The 16514-nt window shown below is 38.8% G+C and overlaps 1 protein-coding gene across 1 annotated transcript in view; it reads left to right on the top strand.

Moving 5' to 3' along the window:
- Positions 1-16514, top strand: part of LOC121655888 (protein bicaudal C homolog 1-like) — a 74416-nt gene extending 57902 nt beyond the window's left edge. Inside the window, exons 8-21 of the mRNA XM_042010797.1 lie at positions 663-914; positions 2484-2615; positions 5066-5270; positions 6719-6880; positions 7113-7285; positions 7404-7545; positions 9088-9241; positions 9685-9844; positions 9931-9970; positions 10212-10366; positions 10581-10743; positions 10914-11077; positions 12072-12171; positions 13415-16514. Of these exons, the coding sequence (XP_041866731.1) occupies positions 663-914; positions 2484-2615; positions 5066-5270; positions 6719-6880; positions 7113-7285; positions 7404-7545; positions 9088-9241; positions 9685-9844; positions 9931-9970; positions 10212-10366; positions 10581-10743; positions 10914-11077; positions 12072-12171; positions 13415-13542 (2130 nt within the window). The 3' untranslated portion in view covers positions 13543-16514. The remainder of the gene's footprint in view (positions 1-662; positions 915-2483; positions 2616-5065; positions 5271-6718; positions 6881-7112; positions 7286-7403; positions 7546-9087; positions 9242-9684; positions 9845-9930; positions 9971-10211; positions 10367-10580; positions 10744-10913; positions 11078-12071; positions 12172-13414) is intronic.

Here is a 16514-nt window from a genome sequence, read left to right as displayed (position 1 = left end):
CATATGGGAGAAGGAGGCATCACATAACAGTGAAGCACAGTTTTTAAAAGATCTAAGAGCAGACCACAGCACCCTTCCTGAACAAAGTCCAGTAACCATTACGGTGGCAGATATCCACCCGGATGGGACCCATCCTGAATGGCTGACCAAAGGGTGAACAGTCCTGATTCTCAAAGATCCCCTGAAGGGAGCAATCCCATTTAATTATCTGCCAATAACCTGTCTCACCACAACATGGAACCTGCAGTCGGGCCAGTTAAGTGGGTACATTGATCGATACATGAGAGTCACAGAAAGGCATTGGTAAAAAATACCAGAGGAGCAAACTAGATAGAACTGTTGCCTGAGACTACAAAACCAGACAAACATGTACACTGCCTGGATTTATTACCAGAAAGTTGTTGTTTTTGGTGATCCTGTTGATGTGAGATTTTAACAGAAAGTATATTTAAATTTTAATAAAAATAAAATGACACTAAGATGCATTTAAAATTGAAGACTGAGGATGAAATGCATGATATACCTTAAAGGTGTTTTTGGTGATCTTGTTGATGTGACATTTTTCATGTCTTCAGGATGAAAGTAAAGTCTTAATACTGTTAAATTATTGTATGTTTAGACATTCCTCCAATATCAACACCTAGTCATCCTTGTTTACCCAGAGAGGCACAGCTCTGTTGTTGGAGCACCTTGCTGGCAGTCTGGCGAGCACCATCTCAGTCACCACCCACCTGGATATCGCACCACAACATCACCTTTTCATGAAGGGTCGCAATGGCAGCAACATCAAGCACATCACCCAGAGGACGGGAGCCCAGATCCACTTTCCTGACCCCAACAGTCCCCAGAAAAAATCCACGGTCTACATTCAGGGCACCATTGAATCTGTCTGCCTCGCACGCCAGTACCTCATGGTATGTACTTTCCCTGTTTGTTCTGTTTATAGACATCCATTGGTTGAGATGAATTGTTTTAATCTCTACTTAGTTTTAGCTGATTATGAGATGGTATTAGTAATATAATATTCCTTACATATGTTTCCATATACTGTGGTGACTACAATGGGTTGCCACAGTCTCATTAACATCATTGTGGCGTGTGTGAATGATGCATGTTTTTTTTTTTGTTTGTTTTTGTTTTTTTTTTTTAGATTGGGTGTGGGGTTTCAATATAGACCATGCTTGCCTCAGGAGAGTTTTGAATAGTTTTGGGAGAGGTTTGCTAGGCGCAACTCAGACCACTGAATTATCCATGTTGTTAGAATATGTTTCTGATTTTAGGTTGACCAGTGTGGTCAATAACTACTACATACCTGCATGTAAGATGGACACACATTTGCATTAATTTAGCTCGAGGTCTAGATGTTCTGTCCACATACAGATTTTTAATTTTGGATTTAATGATAAGGGTTTGGCTCAAACGTAGAGTTGACGGATAGGAATTCAACCCCTGTCTCTACTTTAGAAAATGCTCCGTTAGCATTAGTGTGTTGGATCAAGGGTAGCACCTCGCATTAAAATCTCTTTTTGGTTAAAAATGCTCAGTGGTCATTCTTGTCTTGTTGCCCATGACCACTGAGGTTACCCTAAATTACTTATGAGTATAATCAGAAGTCTGTTTCATATGTGTAGAAGTAATGGCTGTTTAATCACTGTTGGCTTAAAGCATCTGCTGAGCTGGTATGTATAAGACCTCTCAGCTGTAAACAACTTTTGCTTTCTGTTTGGAGATCCATAATGTGGGGTAGTAATTCTGCAAGAGCTGCTTTGTCTTTGTCTGCGGTCTCTCAGTTGGCCCCAAAGACATTAAGCAAATGCCAGAGTTGTTACAGTGGCTAAACATGACTTTCCCTTGGTTTTGAAATGGGACACACAAGACTGAGGCTCTTGTCTTTCACTTTGTGGAGAATTTAAAAAGCATTATTAATGAGAGCTGATGTGTCCAGAGAAAGAGGTAATTTAAAGAGGTGTAGGTGAGTCTCTCTGAATGGAGGCGAGACCGTGGATGTGAAGGAGGAGTAGAGGAGTCTTGTGCAGAGCAGTGTACTGTGTGATTTGGCCTCTCCCAGCCAGACTGTAGATTATAGTTCTAATCTAAAGCCCTGTCAGACCTACCCTGGCTTTATACTGTGCTGCTAATTGCACCCACAATAGGAGTGCTGTCCAGTCCTCTGCCCAAAATATAGTTTCTGTGGTGCTTGTGGTGGTGATCATGCAAAATGGATTGCTCTTGGTGGAATTTCCCAAACTCTGTGTGGGATGAATCCAGCCACAAATCTTGTATTTATTGGTATGGCAAACATATTGGTCTGTAAATGGTATAGTATGAAGGAAAATATACTACTGTGATGAGAAGGAGTGTATAATTTGAAGAACACAGATATGTTATAGTTTGCTTGCATAGTTTTATAAGGTATCAGTCTGCTTCTGATATCAGAAAGCAAGGCTTGTTACAGATGTATTTTTACTTTCTTTGCTCTGCAGGGTTGCTTGCCTCTAGTTTTAATGTTTGACATCAAGGAAGACATTGAGGTGGAGCCCCAGTGCATCACAGCACTGATGGAGCAGCTGGATGTCTTCATCAGCATCAAACCAAAGCCAAAGCAACCCAGCAAGGTATGACACCAGGCTTACATTCACAGCACAGCAAGCTTTAGGGGGCTTTTGGCCTTTCTATCAACTTTATTAAACACTTTTGGTTGCAACTTCTGAACATCCATCTTCTCCAGTCTTTCATATTCTTCTATGTTTATTTTCATGTTGTTGGAGTTTTCATTTTTAAAGTAGTCATAATTAAAGCTTTTTAGCGTTAGCTAATAGCACAGTTGTGCTGTGCTAAATGAACACACAGATTTCCAGGATAACTATACACTTTAAGCTATAACCATAGGAGCTTGCTGCAATGATGCAAAAAGCCATTGCCTATTCTTTGACATTCGTCCTTAGGAAAATCATAATAATCCATCAGTCTTCTGTTCTGTACAAGCATTATGGTACGCATAATTAGCTAAGCCTGTGCTAGCATGCTGAAAATGTCAATTTAAAGCAAGGTAGTACACACCAGCTAGAATCATACATACCAGGCATTCTCAGTGGAATTATAAATGTGTCAAGAAGAAATGCACTTTGACTTGCTCTTAAAGTGCATTTTCTATTTAACTGAGATAATGTGTGTATTAAAAGGCAATCTGAAGTCCTGTTGTCGGCTTTACACACTAAGTTTCGCCAGGTAAATTGTATTTAGCCATGCAGAGCTCTGTAATCTGTAATCCTGTTAGAACAATCTGACTTGTATACAGCCAATTTCAGTTAGATTACTGTTTTTAAATGTATGACTCTTTACAGTAATCAGCGAGTGTCTTAGTTGGCCTTTGAATGCAACAAGATTATTTGGGAGTCTCCAGTATAGCAAGTTGAAATATGAAAGTACTTTTTTGTCATTGGTTGATAGCCTATCATTTTGAGATTTTTCCTCATAGCTGTCCTCATTATTAGCCTGCATGCACATAAAATCTACTCAAAACAATCAATGCAACTTGTAGCCATAAGTGCAATATTATATTATCTGCCATAAAAATATTGGCACATACTAGACTTCACAGTCTCTGATCAGGATTCCCAAAGTTTCCAACATTTCGAATGGATGAAATTAATTTGGTAATTTAAAAGGAAACACAAATTTAATTTTAACATTTAAAAAAAATAACATCTTCAGCTGTTGAAATGTAGTCAAGCAGTTGTGGAAAATTTAATAACCCACCTCTGTTCCATTTCAGAATGACTCCCCATGACACAGCATGGCATTGAAATAAATTATAGATTGTCATATTTCATCATTTTTTGATGGAACTGCAAAGGGAAAAATGGAACCTGGTACAAACAGTGGAAAGAGTTGTGGTAAATGAATATCTGCCACAGCAGGGAATCAGTCTGCCGTCTCCTCTGCATACTGCCCGTCGTGCACGTTTCACCTGATTGAAACACTTGTTTTTGTCCCACATCTATCCAAAATAGAAATTTACTGGCTTTAGTACTCACTTAGAAGTTTGCTCATTTTCTTTTTTAATAGATGTAACCCAAATTGGTGCAAAATGTTGCAAATTTTTCATATTAGTTACTTAATATTTTAAATCTACATGGATCTGCTTTGTATTCAACGTACCTTTTAAATCAAATCAGGGTCTGTTTTTCCAGCAACACTTAATATTCATATTTCAACTCTTAGCCGAGTTCTGACCATCTCTTTGAGGTCCCCATGTCTCGCCCTGACACAGGGCTCAACCAGACAAGGTGCCAGTGTAAACACCGACCAAGCCCAGATCCACTTAAGAGCCCTTCACTTAAACATTTTAATGAGGTGACAGCCATCTCCCAGTAGGCCTGTTGGAGCAGATGCCATAGCCTGTGTGCTCCCGGCAGTTTGGCAGGACTGTAAAAGAAGTACGTCTATTTGTATCGGAGAGTATGGTCTGGAAACTGTTTTTCAAAAGCTCAAAAAGCAGCAGAAAGTCAGAACATGATTGCTCCCCACATTTGTTTCTTGTTTAAAATTCATAAAGGATAGGGTTTCCAGTGATGTGGAAAATGTAGTTTTCCTTCGATAATTTAAAGTATTTCATAGTTTCTTAGTCATCTGTTTTGTGCCTCACAGTATAATAGTCAGAGTACTTGCTATGTGCTAATATTCTCCTCTTCCATATCTGAGAGTAATGTACTGAATGTTTATTAACTGATGAAGAAATGCTTTCTCTTGAACATTGCTCCCATGTCTCCTTGTCTCTCCCACACTGGCTTAATGTTTATCCATCTAATCTACCCTTAATTCTGTCTTCCTTCCTCCCATTTATGTTTGTCTCCCCCTCAGCCTCCCTTTCACTCCCCATCTCTGATGCCGACATTCTTCCCTATCTCCCTTGCTTTTCCCTCTACTTCCTCTTTCTCCAGTCTTTTTCCAACTTTTCTTCTGCCCTTAGGGTTCTTTCCCTGTAATCCTTTATCTGTTTCACTTGTTTGGTTTTTTTTGTCCATTTCTGATCATTACTTTCTTCTCCCTGAAACTCTTCCAGTCAGTGATTGTGAAGAGCGTTGAGAGGAATGCAGTCAACATGTACGAAGCTCGAAAATTCCTTTTGGGTCTTGAGAGCAATGGAGTGTCTACTTCCTCACCCTCTGTGCCACTGAATTCCACCACTAATGGTCCATCCCCGTCCCTCATCTGCCCCGTTGGCCTGGATATCCTGACCTCAGCTGGTCTGGGGCTGAGTAATCTGGGTAATGAAGCCATTTATTTTTTAGATAAAAAGCTACTTCCTTAAGTTTTTTTCATGTTGAGGGAACAGATAAATCAGTCCAGAAAGATTAGATGCGATGCTACCCTTGTAGTTATTACACAAACATTTAAAAGTCTGTGTGGAAGAAAAAAATATCATTATGGGTCATTATCATTCCCATCAACACATTCTTTCCTGATTTTCCCAAAACCTGCTCCCACCTGGTGTCCTGAATCACAGTGTGTAGGTTTTTATTTTTTTATTGTTTGTTTGTTTGTAGACATAAATATCCACAGATACTGATTAACAGCTTAGTAGCTGCAGCACTGTCCTCAACTTAGTCTCAGAGTTCGGCTTGGAGCAAATGTCTGAATGTCTGGATGTTTTTGTCCCAAAGGGTTACTTCTGACTGTAGCATGAACTGAAGTATTTGAGGACAGATATTTAGCCTTGTTTATCTGTTTCTTGGCTAAAAAGTGAGATTTCTGAGATTCTGACAAAAAGATAAACAAAACATGGAAATGATTACATGAGTTATGTTTCAAAGACAGTGAGAAAGGCAGAACAGGAAGTTGTTCAGGGCCATAAACATATGCTGGCGAGAGATTCATCACAGTTCATCTCTATTATAGAGTATTAATTATGTCATCAACCATTGAAAATCTACTCTCATGTATTACTAAGACACAGCTGATTGAGTTTAAAGAAGATGGGTTTGCTTATTTTCTGCAGCCTTGAGGTAATGGGCATTAAGAACATGCACTGGGTGTGATCAAGGGGGTTAGTTTGTTTTTATTTTCACTTCTTTTAGAAAAATCTGTTAACAATTACTCTTTTAAAGATCATCTATGTAGATATTGAGTATGTAGGATTTTTTTGTTGTTTCACCAATAAATACAATGAGGAAATGATCATAAAAAAGCCCAGTACAGTAAAAAGAAAATTTTTTGTTGGTGTCTCATTTAAACCTAGGGGCCCGGGTTGAAGCTGTGGACGGCCACATCCTGGCCTTTAGTAATTGCTACATGCTTCTTTTCTTCAGATTACAGATCAGTCTGCCAGAAGAATCCATGGCCTTATTCCTGGAGCCAAACTAGCCCCTTGTTAAAGCCACAGACCTGCTTCACTCTGTTTTCATACACTGTGTTTGGGTTAAGACACTAAGCACCATATTGTTGGCGCTTTCAATTGCATGGTTTTATTGGGTATGAGGATATGCTGGATATATACTTTTGCATCCGTGACCTTGTAGAAATGTAAGAAATTCTTCCTCTCATTTGCCGTCTGGTTGATGGCAGTTTGATGGAATTCCAGTTAAATAGCTGGACTGTTTTGTGTGGGCTGTAGCGTAACTTGTGATTAGCTTGAAAAATGGCTCTGTGCTTTGACAGGACCGCTGCTGATCTTTTCCCTTCATTCTTCTCCACTGTTTCTCTCTGGTCCCTGCAGGTTTTTTGGGTGCGACGGCGCCCCACTCTCTCCCCAATTCTGCCGCCCCAAACGCAGTTCTGAACAGCTTAAACTCCTCTCTGAGCCCTCTGCAGACACCGAGCCCCAGCACCCCAACACCCTCCCCGTCCCTCTGGCCCAATTCACTCACCAGTACCCAGAGTTAGTATATAAATCTGCTGCACCATTGTGGAAAGGTTGTTGTGGAAAAAAATGCATGCTATGTGTGGATAAACATTCTGTGTTTAATGTGGAGCTCCTCATATTCTAATCATTATTTCAGCAAATGTTTTGAATAAATTGAGATATTCATTGACAGACAGGAAGTCTTCTTGTTTCCTTTACAAGTCATTCAAATTTTAAAAATCATTGATTGTAGCCTTCTTTGATGCAGGCTTTTCATCTCAGCTGATTCTGCATCCTGCCACTCAGGCCACCCTAAACATCCTTAGGGTTACAGGAATGCAGGGTTACACACACAACACACCATCTCCTCCACCCGGCCTTACCCCCATAGACAAACAGCCAAACGGGGTCCCTGACTGCACTCTTAATGGACATGTCAAGGTTTGCCTTATATTCATACTGCGTACTGCATTATTGTAAGTCCACTTTAAAAGTTTTATTTGCTAAATGTCTTTTGTCTGACTTATTTTTCCTTTTTTTTTTTTTTTTTTTTGTATAGCATCCTGGTTCAGTCTACGGGAGGTTAGCAACGGCAACACTTGCAGAAACTGTTTTGAGTCCAGCACCATGTGACTCATCCCAGGATGCCAGCGGACACAATCCATCAGAACCGCTATCAAGCAAGTCCAATCCAGATGAAGGTATTCCTCATCCTGAAATCCAACCAGCCTGGTAGTGGTTCAAACATAATTTGCAGGTCATTCTCAGGAAATAATAACTTTTTTTCTGAGACTCAACGTCTTGCATCATGAAATACTGACACTTACTCATTTAGCGACTGATGTTTGAAGATTTTATTTTGAAATTTTTGTTATAAGTCAGAATCCATTGGCACATTGAACATGTTGTTTTTTTGTTTTTGTTTTTTTTTTTTTTTTTGCCTTCCAAACAGTGAAAATTAACTTTTCACTGTTTAGAACACTGTTCATTTCTTCAGCTGAGTACTGATATTGCTGCACATTAGTTAGACAAAATAACAAATTGGTCTTCTGACCTCTTGTGCTCATCCTCAAATCTTAATCTGATTATATATTAGATTTCATTTATGCATAAATATGAGTTCCCATAGTCGTACCCTCCATATGTTTGATACCTCTACCAACAAAGAACATACAGCTCAGAGCGCCCAGATGTTCTTTCTAATGTTCAAATACTTGCCGTCTATCCAAAAGTTCTGTTCAGTTCCTCTGTACCTCTTTCTTTCATTTATGTTAAACATAATCTTATAATTTATATGTTATTACAACCTTGGATGGACTAAAATTTTTGAGTTGTTGACATTTTTCGGCTCAGGTTTGTTGGACCTCAGCCTTGCAGACTGAACATAAATGTCCAATTCAAGATTTTCCACTTGAGATTTATGTTACTCTGAAAACCACAGTGAGGAATATGTGTACAGTGAACGTTTTTTTCTGTTTCTCTATACTGTCCTCCTAACCTCCTGGTCCCTCTGACTACGTTTATTGGAACAGAGACAGATTAACTGCTGGTCTCCTAGCGGTTCAGAAAGGCCCTCATTTCCTCGGTGTCTTACACTCGCGGTTTTTCCCTCAAACCTTCACTCTCACGCGTCTCATTTTTCCCCGCTGTTTTCTGAGCTGTTTCTCCCTCAGTGCGGTGTGTCCTGGTAAGTTTCCCTCCTCCCTTCCTCACCTCCTCCTGTGTCACAGAATGTGTTTGGACTGGCTTGCCCAGTTAGGTTCAGCTCTGCATTTGGATTAAAAAAAGCTTTGGGAAATTCTTCAAACAATAAAAACCCCAGAGACCTTCATTACATTGACTGACATCATATTATTTTTTGCTATAAATTTCATCTACATTCATATATTCTTGAATTTTATGCATCCGTACATCGAAACAGGCGTGCATATCCTGTTACGTAGAGCAGGGTCCAGAGGGACTGAAAGTGGAGCAGCAGATGAAAACTACCATAATCACAGCTGCAGTGGTTTTAATTAATCCAAAATCCAAATGAGACCTGTTAGACTTTAATGCACACGTGCAATACATATGTAAGCTACACTTACTCATTAACACTGAGTGACCCAGCCACAGCTGAAATGAGACTTGGACTGTGCGTGGCACAATATAAGTGAATAGATTAAACCAAATATAGCCATCTGCATGTTATGTATTTTTTGTATATAAGACAGTAGATCATTAAAAAAAATTGTTTCCTTTAGGTTCAGATACTTTTGTAGAAGTGGGCATGCCGAGAAGTCCCTCTCACTCTGCTAATGGGAGCGAGCTGAAGCAGATGCTGGCTTCTTGTAAGACGTCATCAGGGAAACGGCAGGCTGTGGAGCTTCTTCAAGGCACCAAAAACTCCCATTTACAGTATGTTTCAATCTGCCGATGTTTTACAGCATTGATTTTTATTGTGCTGCATCTCTTTAGAAATCTTTCACAGCTCTTTATTTTAAAATCATCCATTAATCCTTTTTAAAATATACAACGTGAAGAAACCAACCTTACTCTTTTTTGTTGTTGTTGTAAAGTTGGGCAAAATTATGCGATAAGTTTAGTAGCACATGGGTTGTTTTTTTTTATAACTGGGTGCCAGATGGACCATCAAACTAACTCACATTCGAAACTGTTGTTACTAGAATAGCTAACTGTATCTAAATCATTTCAGACCTACTTAAATCAGGATATAAATGACAAGAATATTTATGTAAAGGGTAAATAAGATGAAAGAAAGATGATGCATTGCCTTGTGTATGTTTTTAAAGCTTTATTCTTCCACTCATAACACACCTACTGCCCTGTAATTCCAACAGTTCTGAATGTCTCCTCTCGGACGCCGAGTCCAGCTCGTCAGACGGTCCAGTGGCAGATAAGAGGGCACCAGGTAGCGAGCGGGCGGCTGAAAGGGCTGCACAGCAGAATGAGAGGGAAAGAATCAGACTGGCGCCACAGACGTCCTTTGCAAACATGCAGGTAAAGATACACGTCGATCACATGGAAAATCCCATCTTTTTTTATTAATATTAAGCTTTACTAGAATAAAACTGCTGTATTTTCAGGCATTTGACTACGAACAGAAGAAACTGTTAGCAACAAAAGGTAAGTTAACGTTTGATATTAAAATATAATTTTCAGGGTCAGGATGTAGTTGATTAATTATTCTGGTATGATCACATATGGTCACATAATCTTAGTTTTCATTTTTATTTAACAGTGAAAACTGTTTAGCTTTGTGTGACATATTATTTGGGATTATCTTTAAGTTTGCATTGCACCCTGCCTCCCACCTGATATATGTAAAAGATGGATGATTGCATTACTTCATGTCTGTTTTTAACAGCTATGTTAAAGAAGCCTGTGGTGACTGAAGTCCGGACCCCTACCAACACTTGGAGTGGTTTGGGCTTCTCAAAGTCCATGCCAGCTGAGACAATCAAGGAGCTCCGGAGAGCCAATCATGTGTCATATAAACCCAGCATGAGCACCACATACGAGGTCAGACCCCAATGTTTTCATCATCCTTAATGAAAAAGTTCACTGCTTCTGCCATTAATTGAAATTAAGGGGTACAATATGGATGTTTTTTAAACTATTTTTAATAGAATCTGGATATTTCTGAACCCTATATTCTGATGCAGTGCAGTCACTCTAAGCTCAGCAGCTCAAACAATTCTCTAAATATTAGTATTTACTTTGTATTCTGCCTCAGGGTTCAGCACTGTCCTTGTCTCGAGCCGGGAGCCGGGAAGGCGTGGGGAGTGGTAGTGATTCTGACAACTGGAGAGAGAGAAACGGCACCGGTAATGGTCTGCCAAACCACACCGAGTTCCCCTCAGCTGTCAGCAGTCCAAAGAGAAAGCAGAACAAATGTGGTCAGTGTTTTTGCAGCATCTTTTTAAAAATGACTGCACATTTTTTACATTGATTGAAGGACTTCATTCAGATCAGCATGTCACATTTTGATTTAATTTACTGTGTAAATTATCTTTTTGTTAAATAATTGTGGGTTTTTTCTGTTTTGCGTTATTTCTTGGTCATGTAGCTGCAGAGCATTACCTCAGCAGCAGCAATTACATGGACTCCATCTCCTCTGTAACTGGCAGCAATGGATGCAGCCTGAACTCGTCCCTGAAAGGCTCTGACCTGCCTGAGCTCTTCAGCAAACTGGGCTTGGGAAAGTACACTGATGTCTTCCAGCAACAAGAGGTAGTATACTCAGTCAGCCTTCAACTTTTCTAGGTGTGATTTAAACTAGTTGCCCTGTCAATGTGAAGAAAGCCAGTTTTTTTTTTTTTTTTTTTAAATATCCAAAAGGTAGCTGCAGAGATGGTGATTATGGGAGCTATGTGAAACAAACCAACATAACTTGAACTGCTGAGTGCTTTGACATGTTACTGGTCCCCTAAGATTGGATTTTTTTTCCTTAATTCTTTTAAACTACTATTGGCCTACACCAAACGTTGTCTATGTAGGGCAATAATGAGGTCATTCTTTTATCACTACCTGAGTTGCACATGAGAGTGTACAGATAGTTAACAATTAAGCCCATACCAATATGAAATCTATAAGAATTATATTATTGCTTTATTTATTTATTTATTTATTATTATTTATTATCGAGTCTGTTGTTAAAGCCTGAAAAGGAAGCATGAGTACTGCAGGGTATTGCAAACACCCAGTCCCTTCAACACTTTTTACAATTTAAATCTACAATATAGTTACTACAGTCACTTTGTAAATAATTGTAATGAGAAATTTGACAATAATGCACATATATGGGGCACTGGTGCATGCGTGATCCAATGTACGATGACTGTAACAGCTTCTGCTGCACTCCCACAGCTAACTTAGCGAGCTAACATGCTAAAGATACTAAACTTGGTAAGAAATTACAGCTGTATGCTGATGTTGGCACACTGTTCAAAGCCTTGCAACTACCATGCTTGCAGGCTCAGTCTAACTCAGTAGTAACAAGAAAATAAAGAATTCAAAGTTTTCAAGTCCTAATCGAATGTATTGAAAGATTTCCAAACTAACATATGAAAGTAAGATCCTTTGTTAAGAAGATCTGGATCATATTAACTCTTGCTATGGATGGAAATACTTATTTGCTTTGGTCATGCCATTTAGGTTTGTCCTTTCAGAAGATGGTTCTGAATTGTAGTAATGTCAGTATTAAATAGACTTGTTTCTGCTCCAGATTGACCTCCAGACATTCCTGACTCTAACAGACCAGGACCTGAAGGAACTGGGAATCACCACCTTTGGTGCTCGCAGGAAAATGCTACTTGCTATTTCAGGTACAATAAAAAAGAGCAGGTAACCCCTGCAAGCACAAATTGGTTTATGTGTTTCATCAATGTTTCTTATTTTGTCTGTTGCTGCAACAAGCCAGAGCAGAGCCCAGCTGTGCAGAAGACAAAAAGTGTAATCCAACTGACAGATGTCAACTGAATTACAAAGCACTTTCAGAGCTAATATGTGGCTCCTGCTGTGGACAGAATATTATAAAGACATTTATGACAGGATCGTTGCAACTAATTTATCAGGAAAACATACGTTCAAACATGTTGCAGTAATTTGCGGCAGCAGCAGTGAATGAGATTGGGATAAATTCTTCTCAGATGACTGTACTGATGTTTGACCAGCTGCTGCAGCTGCCTCCATGATGTCAATTTAGACTGTTGTTGCATTTGCTTTAATGTGAATGTGGTAGATGTCACACTTCATTACTGACATCATTTTTTTGGACATTGTAATAGCTGAAGTTGTTAAGTTGTCTTGGAACACAGGCTTCCTGTCAAGGGCACAGAATACCCACGACAGGAAGCTTTTAATATTTTGTAAAAGTTGAATCTAAAAAAAACGTCAGACCAGGGCCACGCTGACGTTGAGAGCATCGGAGTGAACTGTCGAGGCCAATTCTGTGATTATTAAAGAAGCAAAGTTTTCCCAAGCCAGAGCTGGTTTTTGCTGCCTCCTGCCTCAGCCAAGACTAGCCTTTCAAAACTGAAATATGTACATGTCTGTCTGTCTCTGTCTTTCTTTTTTCTTATTTTTACTTCTCATGAAATGATAAAATACCAGTAATGGCAATCCAGGGTTCAGCTACCTGACAGTCTGCCAGTAAAAAGAGCTGCTGCAGAGTTGCTTGTCTCCAGGACTCAAAGTGAAGGTTTATGCTGGCAGCAACTGAACATTGTTTTTATATGAATAACTCAGATAGGCCAGGGTGTCTTTCTGACATTTTTATGAAAGTCTTTGTCCAAACTGCTAAACTGCTGCATGAACCAGATGGACACAAAGAAGGCTTTTGTTGATCTGAGCAATTCCGTGGTGATTGAATTTAATTTTCTTGTCATTGTTGATCAATGGGAGCTAAAGAAACATGTCAACAGACTCCTTAGTTGTATTTACTTCACTTTGATTTGTCGTAATTCCCACAACAACTTGTGGAGAAATTGGCCACATTCAAAAGTATGTTGTTTGTATCGCCTTTGCCTTTGCTGATGTTTTCTGTTTTTTGTTTTTTTTTTCACTTAGAACTTAACAAAAACCGGAGGAAGCTATTTGAGCCCCCCATCAGGTCCTCCTTCCTGGAAGGGGGAGCAAGTGGCCGCCTCTCCCGCCAGTTTCACGGTGACATGGCCAGCGTCAGTGGGCGATGGTAGGCGCTCCTTAAGCCGTCCATGAAGACCAGTGGAGCCCAAGTTTCAGCAGTTGTTTACCCTTTGTTGAGCTTCAGCTAAATTGAGACTGTTCACTGCAGCGTTGCCTTCCAAAACAAATATATATATATAAATAAAATAAGTAAATATATAAATGTATATGTTTAAAATTTAAAAAAAAAAAGAAAAAGCCATAGTTTTACCTGAAGTGCCAACTAAAAAAGGGATTTTTCAGATGCATAAAGTTCAGTGTTATACAACCTTTGATTATCGGAAGCATTCATATGAAGGGTGGTATGGTTCTGAAGAAGGGTACTACCAAGTATTTTTCTCCACTTTTTGTATTAGGGAACAGGCAGAATGATTAGTACAATCATTTTATAGATTGATACTACCTGCATTTGTATTATGCTATTGTATCAGTGACATGCACTTTAATAATACTAGACTTTTGCCTGTGAGAGCCTTACTCCTTAGACTGAAGTAATAATAACTATGCATTGTTTTATTAACTCAAAGCACAGATGCATTTTGTACCAAACCAAAAGTAAGCACTTAGCCAGTGAGATTAGGGCGCCAAAAAAATGAAGTGCAAAAGAAATCAGCACACCTGAGTGGTGACTTGATCAACTTTAACACTTTAACCAAAGGAAAGTATCATTTTGACCTTTGACCTTTGGCTTCCTTCAGTGTTTGATTGGTGGAAATTCCTCCAAAGTCAGTGTTTGTGTTCAACAGCAGTGTGTCTGTGTATATCTAGACAAAACAAAACAAAAATGTAATATTTTGTACTCATCCATTATGATTTTATGTTTAGTTTTTATTACCATTTTAGGCAAATGGGCGGAATGTTTATTGGTAATCAGTTTACATATGTATTTTTATATATGTTTTTGAATGAGTTTCTTTTTTTCTTTTTTCTTTTTTTTTGTAATTTCTTTACTCGTATCTTTTACTATTTTCTGCCCCTCAATCTGTGGAGCCATGATATGGCTGTGCCATATGACAGCAGCAGAGATGTGAGGCAGTTGGGCTAAGCCTCGTAGGCCTCCCTCTGATTGTGTCAGCAGGCAACTTTCTGTGGTTTTCCTTCTGTTTATAGTGCATGCTGTTTGTCTCATCTTGTTATTTGTCATAATTGGCACCCTGTGGCCACTTCCATGCGCCTTAAAATCTCCCAAAATGCTCCTGCCTTGTGTCTGGAACGTGAGCTGCTATGTCAGGAGTTGCATGGCATTTATATTCCACTCAACTTGTTCCATTTAGAGCAAAGTAAGAGCTCGTAATAGAACAAAGTCATACCTTTGTAACATGAAGTGCCAATGTACATAACTCAGTTTTCAGTGGGGAGATATTTAGTTAAGAACACTAATATTTTCATCCGATCTTCCTCTCCAGATTGAAGGCACATCACAAAGAACCAATATATTCACAGCCAAGTTGGTCTCATAAAAGAATTTCTGAGAGACACAAATAAGGAACCACAGTCACTGAGAGGACTGAGATTTAAGATGAAGACAAAGATCTAGAATTTTTTAGTATTAGTCATGCAATCTAAAATAATCCTAAAAAATTCAGTTAAGCGTTGTTTAATGAAGTAACAGGATTATGCACACAGCAGTGTTTATTATCAGGTTTTCCCCTTTCTGTACTTGTAATGTGTTCAGTTGTGTTTTGAAAGAAAATTTTTCAGTAGTTTATTAACTTTGGATATCTCAAATGTTTTTTGTGTAATGTTCTTAAAATATCTGATTTGGACAACAAGCTAATTCTTCCACTGTCCCCAGCATTTTCAAGTGCAATTTAGTGCCTCTTTGTAACGTTTTCCTTGTTTATGTTTGAAGGACATTATGTGTAAAAGCTAAGATGGAGAAATTTCTTGGTTCAAACAAGGGTACAGTATATAAAATCTGCAAAGTATAAAGAGACGTGGCCATTTTATCTCTGTAAATTTAATTATGACAAAAAGTAGCTGCAGTTCTCACATAATCTAAAACAGAAGTCAGTCATATCTCAGATTCATGATTTCCTGCAAGGTCATTTGTTCTTTTAACCATGTCATCCCTCCTCTCTCTCATCTGATTTCAGCCATTTTCAATATGGTTGTTAGTAAAAACTAACCTAAATAATATTCTGACATGGTTGCTGATGCAGACCAGGTAATTTCTGACTTTTTTTATTTTTTATGTATTATTATTTGAAGTTTTAAGACATGATGAAGAGGGATAAAGCTTCTATAGACTGGGCTTCTTTATTCTGAGAGGAAACCCGCTCGACCCCCCTCCCTCCCCCCATTCATCATGGTACTACATTGAAACTGTTGAGCACTGATTATCCCAGTGCTGTGACTCATGTTCCTGCCTAGCAGACATTTGTTTTCATCCTTCAACATTGTTTAGAAGTGTTTGCTTGGAGGGCACCGGGGGTTCTTGTTTTATCACGTGAATGTTGTTTAGAAAGTTATCAACGCTTGTTCTTTCAGCTTGACTACAGATCAGTGAAGGGATTCACCAAGTCACAAAGTTTACTGCCAGCTTGTCTAGTTTTTGCCCTTGAGTGAGGAATTACACAAGTCTTATGTCAATGATTTTTGTATTAGTTGTATTGTTATTCACAAAGGGAATCTTTGTACTGCAATCAAATGGTACATTTATAGTGAATGTAAACCACTATGGATATGATGTACTACTTTTGTACAACTTTTTCCATCCTATACAGCCATTGTTTTGTGTGAGAGAAGGTACAGTCCTGCACATTGTTCAAATAAGAATTTATTTGTAAACATTGCCATGAGGCCAAAGCTCTGTTCACTGTGGCATCTGTTGGTGCTGTTTGTTATTCTATATGTAATGTAGTACAGATACAAGCAGGAGACTTTTTTTTTTTTTTTTGCAAAACTGTCGAGCAGGCAAAAAAATGTTTGTTCAAACATTTAAATGATACTATGATGGTAATAAACATATGCAAAACCAGGA

This window comes from Melanotaenia boesemani, chromosome 16 (assembly GCF_017639745.1).
Source record: "Melanotaenia boesemani isolate fMelBoe1 chromosome 16, fMelBoe1.pri, whole genome shotgun sequence".
In the NCBI taxonomy this organism is placed as follows: domain Eukaryota; kingdom Metazoa; phylum Chordata; class Actinopteri; order Atheriniformes; family Melanotaeniidae; genus Melanotaenia; species Melanotaenia boesemani.
Note: the sequence above shows the minus strand (reverse complement) of the source record. Positions and strands in the feature narration are given on the sequence as shown.